Below are 13,246 nucleotides of genomic sequence, written 5' to 3'. Positions count from 1 at the left end.
ATGTAACATCGAATTCTCTACCGCGACTTCATAATAATACGTCGATGCACGTGTATTTTTAATGGCAGTGTAGTATGTTCAAGACGTTGTCTTACTCGTATTATGGTAAATAATAATTCATCCACATAACTACTGCAGCCTAACCGACGAATATTATTCAAATCGTATAGGTACATGATGTGAGATAATAATAAATCGTAATATTATTTACCGTATACCTGCCTGTATAATATACACATATATATATACACACACTCATCGTGGACGTTTTATTGCAGGGAAACAGTGTTATTCGTCCAGTGGCCTTCAAGCCGGGTTCAATGAGATTCACCGACAACGGCGAAAGATATGGCTCCACGCCTATCCTGGCCAGATCCTCGCACAGACATCTCTATGGCAGTAAGTACATATTTTATATAATATAATAGTAATATATATAATAAGGCTCACATAGCCGTTTGCAAATACATAATATAATAATATTAGAATAACAGACACCGGAAAGACCGACGCGATTTAAACGAACCCCCATGTGTATGCAATATATAATGTATTATATTTTATGCGTTTAACTGGGTAACAGCTATTTTTCTGAATAAGATTTTCAAGGGTGGTTTTTACATTGATGTGTGTTGTTGTTTTTATTTTGCTCTGCTATCACTTTTTGCCACTTTTTTTTCTAAGCCGTTAAATGCTTAATTGCTTAGTATATGGTATCTAGTAGAAAATTAGAACTATTTGGTAGTTTGGTGTTGGAGGGGGCGAGGGGTTGGAGGTCAAAATTACTCATAGTACTTTTCATAAAACATAATTTGGGAAAAGAAAAAAAAATTATGGAGAAAGGTCAATATTAAGTTTTTGGTGTTATAATCAGTTTGGGTTTCTTGCTGTAATTCAAACATCAATTACCTTGAAATTTTCTACACATATTTATATTAGAAATTTGTAAGCATGATATAATGGTTATATAAAGGTAATGGTTCAAAATGTTTATAAAAATATTATAATTCTTTCTGTGCTATTTATAAATATTAGTATGTCCATTGGTCGAAATTCGAAAAATCATTTGTAAAATCATAACACTTCAAAATATTACATTTCTCATCGCACGCCGCACAGTGCAGTATCCGTGTTTTTACTTCTTCTCATTTTATTCTCTACGTTTTATACGTCAAAAACAGGTATTTCATCTTATTTTAGTTTTTGAGTCTCATACACATCCAATAGCTACAAACATATAGACATCGTATTTTGATGAACATTTGAATAACAAACAATAACTAACTATTTTTCTTTTCATTATTTTAAATTGTATTTTAATGTACCGATAGGGTGCTTTTGGCGTATTCCTTATTTTGTATTTTACATTTTTTCCTGCCATAACATCATATAATATGTGTTATTTTGTGAAAATCTACTCTAAAACCTTTTCAATGATATATCTATTTTTCTCTGCTGTGTATGTGCATTGATGGAGTTAAGGATACTAGAAAAAGAGTACTTTCTCAATTGCGTATTAATATATGGATTTGAAATTATCTACATTTTGAAGATTTTTTGAATAACCATTAATTCGTAATATTCTTGGCGAAGATGAATTGACATGCTATGATACTAATAGAAAAATTAATTACTAATAAATAATAATAATGTAAATAAATTAAAAATATCCTTAGAAATAGAGGTCGACTAGCACGCCATCTCCTCTTAGAATAATTGTTTTTCTATTTTAATGATTTATCATTAAATTCAAATTTAACACATCCATTGACCATTACAGTGACCTCCTACCTTTTCAATGACAAGGTGCACTTAAAACATAGAGCAGGTAACTTCTCTGGTTTTTAAAAAAAAAAGTTAACAGTTTATATACCTAGGTGATACCCATTACTGTTTATAATGTTACGTTGTAATTTCCACATGGTTTTTGTGTATATTCTACTGCAGCTGCAGATGTTTCTGAGGTCACTATTCGGGATTCATAAAAGTTATTTATTTTTTACTCCATCCGACTCGCCTACATACCTAAAATCTAACAGCAGTTTGACACCGGCTTGAATTTGATAAGACAGCGAATTAAATTCCCAACGCCCGAAATCAAACTGAGTGCCTCTCGTCTTCCTACCAGAACATATTTTAGCAACCGGTCCGGTCGGCCACAGGCGAGCTCGATACGCACACCATAAAATATAATTAATTTGCATTGATACTATAAATTTAGAATTTATTCGTTCTTTTTAAAACACTTGGTTATACCTACACGATATATTAAACTAGAGTAATTTATAAACGGATATCATTATAGTTTAAAAGACGTTTGTAACTTACGCCTCACTTCAAAACATAATATATTATGATCGCGAGTGATAATATTCTAACCTAACATCTATACATGGATTTTATTGTGTATACATTTTAATGCGTAACATTACAACTAACAATACCAATACATTTTGAATAAAATCTAAAATATTTTGTGACTTTTTCGTTTATTCCTCAATATATTTATAGGTACCAATGAACTGCATAATCAATCTAAGAAACCAAATATGATATCTTCTGGCACGTTGGATCGAAAACTTCGTTCGGCATCTCCAGTGGTGATGTCGTCGTTACCAGCTCAAACCAGCTGTAAATTTCGGCTGGGACAACAAGACGATTTCAAATCATCCTCTTCATACAGTTCCTATAGAGATTACCGACCAAGGTATAGAATACTTAGGTGCTAATATTGTATATACGTATACTTATTGACGTGAAATCTTTTTTTCTTTTAGTTCGAAATCATTTGCAAGGCTCAGTAAACGGTGCTCAGCATCCGAAGGGTCAGCCAGTCTATTGGACTTGACCCCTTCACCATCTGACTCTACAATGTTATCCGAAATGGAAACAGTATTGAGAGACAGGGACCGTGAGTTAAGGCACCTGCGGCAAACGATGGAGCACAACGAGCAAGTGATCTTCAGAGTTTACCAGGAGAAGGAAAACGCGTGGGACAGAGAAATGCGGAGGATCAAAGCAATGGGCGATAATCGCCTCAAGACAGCCGCGCAAAAGTCGTTGAAGCTGGAACAGATGCTCATGATGCAGACGTACAAGGTAAATATATTATATGGAGGTGTTCAATATATAATTGGTGGGCAAAATAATAATATTATCATACCGTTTGATGTATGATGCACATCTAATCGTCTTGTACAACAGTTGCAGGACGAAAAAAAGAGATTACAAGAAGAAAACGAACGTTTGGAGTCAGAGACGACGGATTTGAAAAAAGAAGTAGACGAATTGAAGGTGAGACTCGAGGAAACCGAATGGGGACTGTGTCAGAAATCTGGAGAACTTTCTCACGTGAAATCACAACTGAAAGATACTCAAGTAAGATATTAAGTATAAGTGGCTTAGTAGGTACTAGAAACCGTTGGAATATACACACATGTCACATGTCCAAGGGTATCAAAACGTAACTTAATTCACGGGTGAGGGAGTTGAATTTTTAACATCTGAAATATCTATTCAGTCAAATCGACAACATTTTAATAGTTTGTAATAATAATTTGCAACAATAGGTAAATGACTAAATCACTTAAATACAAATATCATTAAATTTCACATAATTTAATTTTAATTGCTTAACTATTTATTTAATTATTATACATTCACTGCATCATAACTAAATAACTAAAAAAAAAGAAGAAAGCCAATTTCTAACGATATTTTAATACAACCAAAATTGTTAACATATAAAACAATATAAAATAAAACTCAGAGGTAGTGATCTGTCCTTCGATCCCCTCAAACGGGGTTCTTTTTGGAGTTATGTCATAATCATAAATATATACTCTATGCAACAAGAGAATTGCGACCAAAATCTGTTCTTCTGCGCATGCCCGCGAGACACCCTGTCACAGGGAAACCGGTTTTATGAGCGTGGTGACGTGAAGGGATGTGCCAAACCGGCGCGTTCTCTCGCTGGACTGAGTATAGATAATATTACTTTATACTACATGTCACTATTATCATATTCATCGTAATTAATCTTTAGAACGAACTCACGACAAAGGGCCACGAAGTGATCACGTTGAAATCGGAAATCCGAGACCTGTTGCAAAAGGTTGAATCAAAAGAACGTCGTATCGACGAAATTGAAGTGAGACGTCCGGAAAGGAGTGACAGCGGCAATGGCGGTGACGGAAATTGTTGTGATGACCAATTGGCGGCAGACAAACTGTGTTCACTCGTCGGACGACTCAACGAACAAGTAAGTTGTTGGATCGTAAACTCGAACACTGTGCGTATTGCAGTTCTCGATAGTATTATTATTTGTAATACCGAAATGTTTACTATAAATAGTAACGTGGCGTACTAATATCACCTGAATAAATAAATATTTGTAGTATTGTAACCGACTCGTTTTGCATTTGTGCAGGTGGAAAACGAGTTGAGCAAATCGACCAAATTGTCGTCTGTATGCTACAGCACCGAAGACCTGCATTCGCTGTTTCCGAAAAAGGACACGGAGGCGGATTCGCCGCTGGAGAGATTCAGGGAACTGGAACGGCACACGGCAAAATTGATCCGGGTGCTGAACGAGGAACGGAAAAACTGGGACCAGGAAAGACTGAAGTGGTTCCAAGAGAAGGAGAAAGTGTTGTGTTACCAAAGGCAGCTTCAGATGAACTATGTGCAGATGTTCAGGAGGACGCAGGCGTTCGAGGCACAGATCGAGAACCTCACCGTCCAGATGAACGTGTGCTCGGACCACTGCACCAGCGGCAAGAATGCCTCTAGAAAAACGGGCGCCACCTCGGTGAAGACCATAAACGCCATTAAACTATAGGGAAGATTTAGAAGGACTTGTTTTTATTAAAAGCCCATCGCGTGGGAGAAGTTATATTATATTGTTGTGTGGAGTTTTTACCATTTATTATTATTATTATTATTATTATTATTATATCTTATTATGTTTATATTTGATTGTCTATATTTTCCACATTATATACATCATATTGGTAGGTATGCTTTTCTGTATAGTAGCAATATATATCGTGAATACTTATTCGATAAGCTGCATCAATCATTTTGCATTATTAAAAGTACAAGTTATAACAGAATTAGTACTTTTTACGATTTACTTTTTTACAATAAAAAATAATTCATTGTTATCCGTTTGTTATATTTTAAAATAAATATTTCAATCATTTTGAAAATTAATGGAATGAGAAAGATAGTAATCCTATTTATTGATAATAAAAGTTCTGAAGCTGGACGGAAATAAATTGTTCAAAATGCTTCTAGCACGTTATAAATGTAATTAATTGGCACATGAACATTCAACTACATCCAACGGGGTTTGAAAAGTTCACATGAAAGTTGAATTTGTTCAGTATGTAAAAACCTAAGTCGTTCGTGCCCCTTTAAAAAAAAAAAGAATACGTTCATGTTGAATTATAATAAATATATCAAATAATGTACAAAATTAGATTCCATAATCTATTATAATAAAATACCTTTACCAAAATCCAATATAATGATTGGGGTATAATTGGGGCGCCAAAACTACTTAAATCAAGTGTAAAATTAAATAATATGGATATGATTTTAAAAATATTTTAAAGAATGTCTGATAGAAAGAAAATGATAAAAATTGAAATTGTTCCTTTTTTATTCTAGTTATCAATCCATTTAACAAAATATAATCAGTTATAAGAAGGTGGGTAAGTGGGTGCCTCTCTGCCCCACACTAGGTGTCGTGTGGGTCACTGTAATGGACGTATTAAATTTAAATTCAATGATATAAAATCAATAATCATTGTATAAGAAAGACGACAATTAACAGCTTTAATATAACTAATAATAATTGATTCCTAGACTAGATTCCTCTAAGGGTTTTCTAGGTACCTATAGTAAAAAAACGTAATTAAGTTAAGTAAAAGTTTGTTATGTGATAATTTTCTATACCTGGCATAATTTTCAAATTAGTTTTTAGCTATTTGTAGACATTTGAAATTTTTGATTTAGCTTTTTTCTAAGATACAATGTTCACTTTGTGATAACTCGTAAAATTGTTATACCTACAATATTGCTTAATATATGCTTTTATTATAGTTATTTAATAATATAAAAGGTAAACACATACAACAAAAATCAGTACAAGCATTTGAAGATCACAATATGTTGACGAAATTCGTTATTTTTTTTTTTATTGAACTTAAGCCCGCCGACTAAGGCCATTAGCTGTTGTAGGGGTTATGAACTATGGTAGGGGTAAGGTTGGTACGGTAGGTTGTTTTTACGATTTTTACGGTAGGACTTGCGTAGCAAACACGTATAAGGCATTATCCTATTTATAATATGATTCATCAATTTGTTCTACGAACGTGAAGTATTGTCTCAAAAATGTATAAGAATAATATAATGTGATGTCAAAGTACGCTTTTATTACAATTGAGTCAATTTCTAAAGGGATTTGTACCGTATAACGTCGGTTTTAGGGAATGGTTGGCTATTTATTAGAGAAATGTTTTATAGTTTTTAGGTGATCTAAGCATGAATCCATTACTACGCCTATATAGAATTTGTTTGTATTTGTTGCAATCTAAATTCCTTAAAATACCTATTTTTTGTATGTATGCTAAAAGTATTATGTCATATTGCAAAAGATATTTGTATCAAATATAAATTCATTGATTTTAATATTTTTACCCAACATCGTTTTTCCACGAACATTATTGTATATTATATATTATATAATATTTCATATTATTTAATCACTTTGTTCGTTATTCGAAATAGGCTTCATTCTTAAACCTTACAGTACAATATGAATTTATAATTAATGTAGCTTTTATTTATTATTATTTATTAAAGCTCATTTAGCAGTAATTTACTCTTAGACCTACCTATCATATAGGACCTTGGTAAGAGACTACACTAAAAATCATTCTATGTATACTGATGACTGATGAGGTATATCAGGTATACACTTTACACATGAAAAATGAAAAAAACTTTCGTCCTAACCAATATTTTAAAATATATACAATTTAAAGACGCTTGCGCCACAAGTACCTACAATATAACAAAGTATATATAACATATTATTTTTAATAGTAAAAAGAAAAAATTCATATAATTTTCATAATTTTTCTCATACTATGTTTGACTAGTATCGATTTTTCATTTTTCATTTGTCAGGTCATTCAGCAGTTACACTTTGTATAGGTATGTAAATACTTGTTTTACATAATATTTTGCACAAACCTGATGTGTCGCCGGCGTATTGTATAGGCAAAATAGGTACATCACTGTAGTGTTCAATAATTTAGTCCACTGTTTCGGTGATTTAACGGCATGCTGCATAATTGTAATTTGTAATAATATGTTATAGACTTATAGTATATAATTTTTTTATTATTATACAAGTCCATGAATCGCTCCAGTCCGTTCTATAACCACACCAGGTTATTACCCTACATGCAGCAGCATCTCTCCCGATCTCATACGCTTTATCGCTGGAGGCAGGTAAGTCTATCGTTGACGCATAATATTTTTTATATTATAATACAGATACAGTAATACGAATAACGTTGTACACTTATGGTCTATGGATATATTTTGATTTTTCACCCTAAATTTCAATCGTGTTGCGCACAGACCAAACAGTGAACGGACCGCGGACACGTTAGTCGTTACTCGTTAGTGACAATTACATAATATTATGTTTTACTGACGAACATAAACAATTATATAATACATATTTTACAATAGTGCTTATGAACGTACATTTTTTAAATAATCTGAAGCACAATAATCAACAATAATGTCTATCTTACAATTTTCTGGCGTTCCTGCAATCAATGCAGTAAAAAAATTTGTTGATAAATATAAAAGTGAGATTGCTTCAGATTCAAACTTTATAATCGGTTGGTATACCGTTAACAAGAGCGATAATGTGCACGCATTAATTTTATATGAAATAACGGGTGATGAGAAAACTGCTACATCAATCCTCTTACTTTCAAAATGCGATTTCGACCCTCTAGAACAACAAACAAAACCAAATATTCTGGATTTTGTGTATACAATTCGATCGAGACGAAGGAAAGGGTACGCTGCTCAACTTATTACAAAAGCTCAACAGGATTTCCAGTTCACTGCATTCTGCAAAAATGACGAAACATCCAACTTGTTAGCGAAATTGAAATGTATAAAAAATGATTCTTTAACTGAATCGACTAAATTAGATGTATTCCGTTGGAACGTGACTAGTAAAAAGTAATAAATTAGGTAGTACAATTATTTTTTATTTTGCTAACTAGAAATGTATTGATAAATTTCATTCTACTCTAGAACAAATTGACTGTCTACTTATTTAATTTTAAATTATAGTGTACGACTCAAAAGTTATGACAGTTAAGGTTGGATAATGAACATGGTGATTTTATTAAATTTAACTATAGATTTAATTGCAAAATTTGTTTATTAATTATTAACATTGTAATTTTTTTGTTGATGTTTCATTTACATTTTCTCACACAAAAAAAATTTAATTCTGAGCTTAATTAAACCATGATTAGTAATGTTATCAAATAAAATAAAAAAATTAATTACTTATTGATGATTATACATGCACAATTCATTATAGTTTAAAACTTGGCATTATAATATAGAATGTGTTTTATTTCATCATGAGGCAGTTTTGAGGACTAACATCTAACCTGACATAACTGTTGAAACTTAGATAATTCAAACTCAATATTAGTGAATGGTCATAGTCCATAGACTATAGTCACCAGTTGCCACCATAGATATAATATAAATGTTTATATTTTATCTATGGTCACTATCACGTGGTTGACTCTGATGAAGTTTCTGTAGCAAAATGTTTAGAACACAAGTTAGACCTAGGTATATTATATGTAACTTTTTTTAAGATAATAGTATACTGGTAAATACTTAAAACATAATACACTTATTTCCTCAAAAATAATTTCTTTTTTAAACAGGATGAATTAAATATACTTAATATGTTTAGTATCTGAAATTCTGAAGGAGTTATAGAACAATAATTATAAATAACTATTCCTATTTTAAAAACGGGCACAACTCTAAGCTTTTCCTAGGTTTTCCAAAATACTTGACAAAAACAAATAAGAAACATCCAAGATCCAACTAAATGGTGCTCACAAATATAAAAGAGTTAAGTTTTATTTATTTAATACTTATATTAAAGCATTTTATTTTGTATATTATGATATTAGCAACTTAAAACAATTAAGAAAACACAGCAATTGAAAAAACAAAAACATTTAGCCAAGTCATAAGAATAAATATTAATTAATAACAATCATGTATAGGTACTCGAGACCTGAGTATTAAAAAAAAAAAATGTTTTTTTCAATATAACATTGAATTATAATACTGTTTTAATTTTGTACGTTTTTAATATTTATAATTACTTTGTTGGTGTTTCATCGTTTTAATTATTTAACCAACCACTTAAGAATAAAGAGAAAATACTTGACACTCCTATGTTGTACTCTACAACTTTAATTTATTATTTTACAATTTCACATGTGTTCTACATGAGTACATAATAGAATATTATTAGATATTCAGATTTTAGATGCATGAAAAAAAAACAACAGGTTGGTTAATGGTTATAGCTCACAACAGGTGGCTGGGCCCGTATTATTAGTGTCGCCACCTGCTGTGCCAGGGTGGTACTACCAAACTCGCAGAACAAAATAAATACATTTTTATCACGGTTATATTTATCTACAACCGTGATTATTATTATTCTGTGATTACATATTATCTATATCGTGTTTCACGGACATTCTTTACGACTAATGATAAATAATAATAGGAATTAAACAAGTTTACATTCTGTTGTGTAACACTGAAAAGTTTGAAGTTTAACGCTTAGACATTTTTTAATTTCTGTCTATTCGTTTATTGAAGAACTAAAAGCGTCGGAAACTAGGAAAGTGAATTATAAAAGTTTGGCCAACAACAAGGCCACACGCGCAATCTCAGAATAGGTAACTCTAATTTCATTTTATTTTTATTTCATATTATTCGTACCCATGAACATAATCTATTTTGTTCATGATCGTCATCTGTCACTAACTGATCTATGTGGCTATGTGCAGTAACAATTTGTCATTTCAGATGGCCAACCTCTATAAAAACTACTTGAAACTGTTGCAGCAATGGCCGTTGGACCCCAGTAAAACCGGCAGGTAATTAAATATTTGTTTTTTATATTTTTATTTTTAATATATGTGCTTAAGCCTTTGCATAAACCTTTCATGACTAAATTAAAATTGAATTTAATGATGAGTTTGCAAAATAACATGGTTGGTGACAACAGTATTAAGTATTTCATATATTCCTTAGAGATCTTGGAGAACACATCCGTAAAGAAGTAGGAGCGGCCTTCAGCTCTGGTGATTCCTTTCGTGGTGATACCACAAAGTGCTTAAAGAAATACGAGTCCCTCAAACGTCTGGCGGACAACCACTACTGCAACAAATACAAGCGTTCAATCCAATCATCAGCGTCCGGGCTCAGTAGTCAACATTGCACGGCTGTATTGTCTAGAGAATCTTTAGCAATTTTAAATAATCAAAATGAAGGCTTCTTTAAGACAACTTTTAACAAAATCAAAGATAAAATTAGTACGCCATCACAACAGCAGGCCTCACAAACCAGTACTGCTGGAAGAAGCAATTAGTTATCTCTCACCTCAAAAGGGCCACAACATCATAGACATGACATTCGGGGCCGGGGGACACACGGAAAGGATTCTGCAAGAAAATGATACAACAGTTGTTTATTGTTTGGATAGAGACCCAACTGCATGTGCTATGGCAAAACTACTTTCTGAACGTTATCCAAACAGAGTGGTACCTTTGAAGGGTAAATTTAGTGATTTGCCAGTTCTGTTAAAAAATTTAGGATGCAAAATGAATAGCTTTGATGGTATTTTATTTGATTTTGGTGCTTCTTCTATGCAATTTGATACGGCTTCCAGAGGCTTTTCAATTAGTAAGAATGGCCCCTTAGATATGCGAATGGATCCTGAAGAACAGACTATTACTGCGGCAGATGTATTAGCCAAAGCTGATCAATCAGATCTATATAAAATATTTAAAGTATACGGAGAGGAAAAACAGTCAAAGAAAATTGCAAATGCTGTAATCGAAGCAAGGTAGAATTCCTAACTATTATTTTAAGAAGTACTAAGTTTTGATATTAGTAAATTTATGTTTTTAGCAGTTAAAATGTAGTTGGGTACAATTAATATTTTAACCAATTTGGAATTCCCATTATTTACATTATACATTTAATTATATTGACAATTAACATATAATATGTTCTGGTCTGGATCGGCAAATAATAATTTATTTACCTGTTTTTGTATTTTAGGTATTTATTTAAGCCACTAAAAACTACACGTGATTTTTGTGAGCTTGTCCAAAATGTTTGCGACAATGAGATGAGAAGCGACATGTTGCATAGGCCAGCTCATCCAGCTACCAAAGTGTTCCAAGCGTTACGCATATTTGTCAACAATGAATTGAACGAGATCAACCACAGTATAGTGTTGGCAAGCCGTTATTTGAAAATGGGAGGAGTCATGGTGACGGTTGCTTTTCATTCTCTCGAAGACACCATAGTAAAACGGCATATTCAGGGTAATGTCAATGAAAACATGGCTAACACTCTGCCCTTGAAGTACATTAACCCAATGCAGGCCTACGATAAAGAGTTTATGAGTGTAGTCAATGACACTTGTTGGCATCAAATCCACAAGCATGTGATAACTCCAAGTGTTGAAGAGGTTGAATCAAATCCTAGAAGCAGATCAGCACGCCTCAGGGCGGCCGTTCGAATCAAATAGTACTAGTTTTTGTTAGATTTTGTCATCTTATTTTTGTAGATTAAATATTATTATTCTTAAAATAGTATTTATTTCATTTGCATGCAAGTTAATTGGTTAGCACTTAAAATAACACTAAAAAAAATTCTTGGTGCTAAGATAGATCTAGGGTATAACCTAGGATGAGAAACTAAAACCTTTGACACGATAAGAGTAAAATGGTGCCAGTGCCCGATGTCAATTCTTTGTTAACATACGGCAACCCGTTTGACATTTTGTATTAATTCTTTATTGAGTGGTTATGGCAAAACACATTTAAAATGTGTATTGGACATCCGACTTGCATTACAGTAGGACAATTATATCAAATCTACCAATTTGGTAAGTGATAATGTGCGTCCAATTGGCAGCCACTTGTAAAATCGACATTGGCGTTTAAATGTGAGAGTAATCATTAAAAGTAAAAATAAAAAATGGGAATAACTACTATAAAAGTATAAAACTAAATGAACTATTACAAAAAAATGATCACTTATTCAAAATAATGAAAATGTATTAAATAAAACAATTTTTAATGATAATTTAGATGTTTATGACAATAAACTACTTATCAATAACAACGTGTTTAATTTATATTTAAAACCGAAATAAATAAATAAATAATTTATCTATGATATTAAGTAATTTTTTAGTAAAACAATTGTTGCTAAATCTGTTTATTAACTAATTATTGAATAGTAATAATTTATTGTAAGTTATGAATTCATTGATTTAAAATTATTTTTCAGTAATTTACTTAAAATGCGATGAATACCCTCCAGAAAGCTTCATATATTTCAAATTTATCGAAATGTATCTATGCCGATATAATCATTGATAGTAAACGATGTACTAAAACGTGATTGAGTGAGGTAATTTAAAATATAAAATTTGAGTAGAATTTAACATAACTTGAAATGATGTGGTCCAGTAAGTAATGAAGTAATTCCTACAGTTTAGGTCAAATTGAAAATAAAATTGCTGAATTTAAATTTTGAAATTGTACCTTATATATATATATGATATAAAATCTGTATCATTGTGTTAAATTTATTTTGGTTTATAAAATATCGATTTTCCTTTATCGTAAACTCAGGCTGGCAATAGCAGATACTAAAAAGATTTATTTGACCATGAAAATATTTCCAGTAAAAATTCTGTACACTACACTTCATAGCATAACACGACCAACTTTAATATGCAAGACTAATGGCAGTTTGCATGAAAAATGAATTAATTTAATGGACTAATCATGGGCCGTTAAATCATGTTTTAGAGACTATTAACTCACTGTTTAAAATCAGTTGACACATCAAA

General features: G+C 31.7%; 3 protein-coding genes across 4 annotated transcripts in view; all 3 read left to right on the top strand.

Moving 5' to 3' along the window:
- The window catches only part of LOC111039906 (leucine zipper putative tumor suppressor 2 homolog), a 48,724-nt gene extending 43,559 nt beyond the window's left edge, over positions 1 to 5,165 (top strand). The window contains exons 3-8 of the mRNA XM_022323559.1: positions 279 to 399; positions 2,512 to 2,707; positions 2,778 to 3,099; positions 3,205 to 3,378; positions 4,046 to 4,261; positions 4,430 to 5,165. Of these exons, the coding sequence (XP_022179251.1) occupies positions 279 to 399; positions 2,512 to 2,707; positions 2,778 to 3,099; positions 3,205 to 3,378; positions 4,046 to 4,261; positions 4,430 to 4,840 (1,440 nt within the window). The 3' untranslated portion in view covers positions 4,841 to 5,165. The remainder of the gene's footprint in view (positions 1 to 278; positions 400 to 2,511; positions 2,708 to 2,777; positions 3,100 to 3,204; positions 3,379 to 4,045; positions 4,262 to 4,429) is intronic.
- A 2,657-nt stretch (positions 5,166 to 7,822) lies between these two features.
- Positions 7,823 to 8,281, top strand: LOC111039886. The gene has a single exon (XM_022323536.1). It carries the CDS (start codon positions 7,823 to 7,825, stop codon positions 8,279 to 8,281), a length of 459 nt encoding a protein of 152 aa, XP_022179228.1.
- Positions 8,282 to 9,816: 1,535 nt separating this feature from the next.
- Positions 9,817 to 11,973, top strand: LOC111039916 (probable methyltransferase-like protein 15 homolog). 2 transcript variants are annotated; one of them, XM_022323576.1, is made up of 4 exons: positions 9,817 to 10,046; positions 10,177 to 10,247; positions 10,405 to 11,218; positions 11,437 to 11,973. In XM_022323576.1, the coding sequence occupies exons 3-4, from the start codon at positions 10,638 to 10,640 to the stop codon at positions 11,909 to 11,911; spliced, it is 1,056 nt and encodes a 351-aa protein (XP_022179268.1). In that variant the 5' UTR covers positions 9,817 to 10,046; positions 10,177 to 10,247; positions 10,405 to 10,637; the 3' UTR covers positions 11,912 to 11,973. The 2 variants fall into 2 exon arrangements, with proteins under 2 accessions (XP_022179268.1, XP_022179269.1); XM_022323577.1 differs by having other exon boundaries at positions 10,158 to 10,247.
- Positions 11,974 to 13,246: the final 1,273 nt, after the last annotated feature.

Source organism: Myzus persicae, unplaced genomic scaffold, assembly GCF_001856785.1.
Source record: "Myzus persicae strain clone G006 unplaced genomic scaffold, MPER_G0061.0, whole genome shotgun sequence".
Lineage (NCBI taxonomy): Eukaryota > Metazoa > Arthropoda > Insecta > Hemiptera > Aphididae > Myzus > Myzus persicae.
The sequence above is the reverse complement of the archived record's forward strand: the minus strand, read 5'-3'. Positions and strand labels throughout refer to the sequence as shown.

Bases quoted from the DNA above. Each gene is read 5' to 3' on its own strand.
- LOC111039886 (XM_022323536.1), top strand. From the start codon at position 7,823: ATGTCTATCTTACAATTTTCTGGCGTTCCTGCAATCAATGCAGTAAAA.
- LOC111039916 (XM_022323576.1), top strand. From the start codon at position 10,638: ATGAAGGCTTCTTTAAGACAACTTTTAACAAAATCAAAGATAAAATTA. The intron at 11,219-11,436 runs GTAGAATTCCTA...TTTGTATTTTAG, and splicing joins AATGCTGTAATCGAAGCAAG to GTATTTATTTAAGCCACTAA.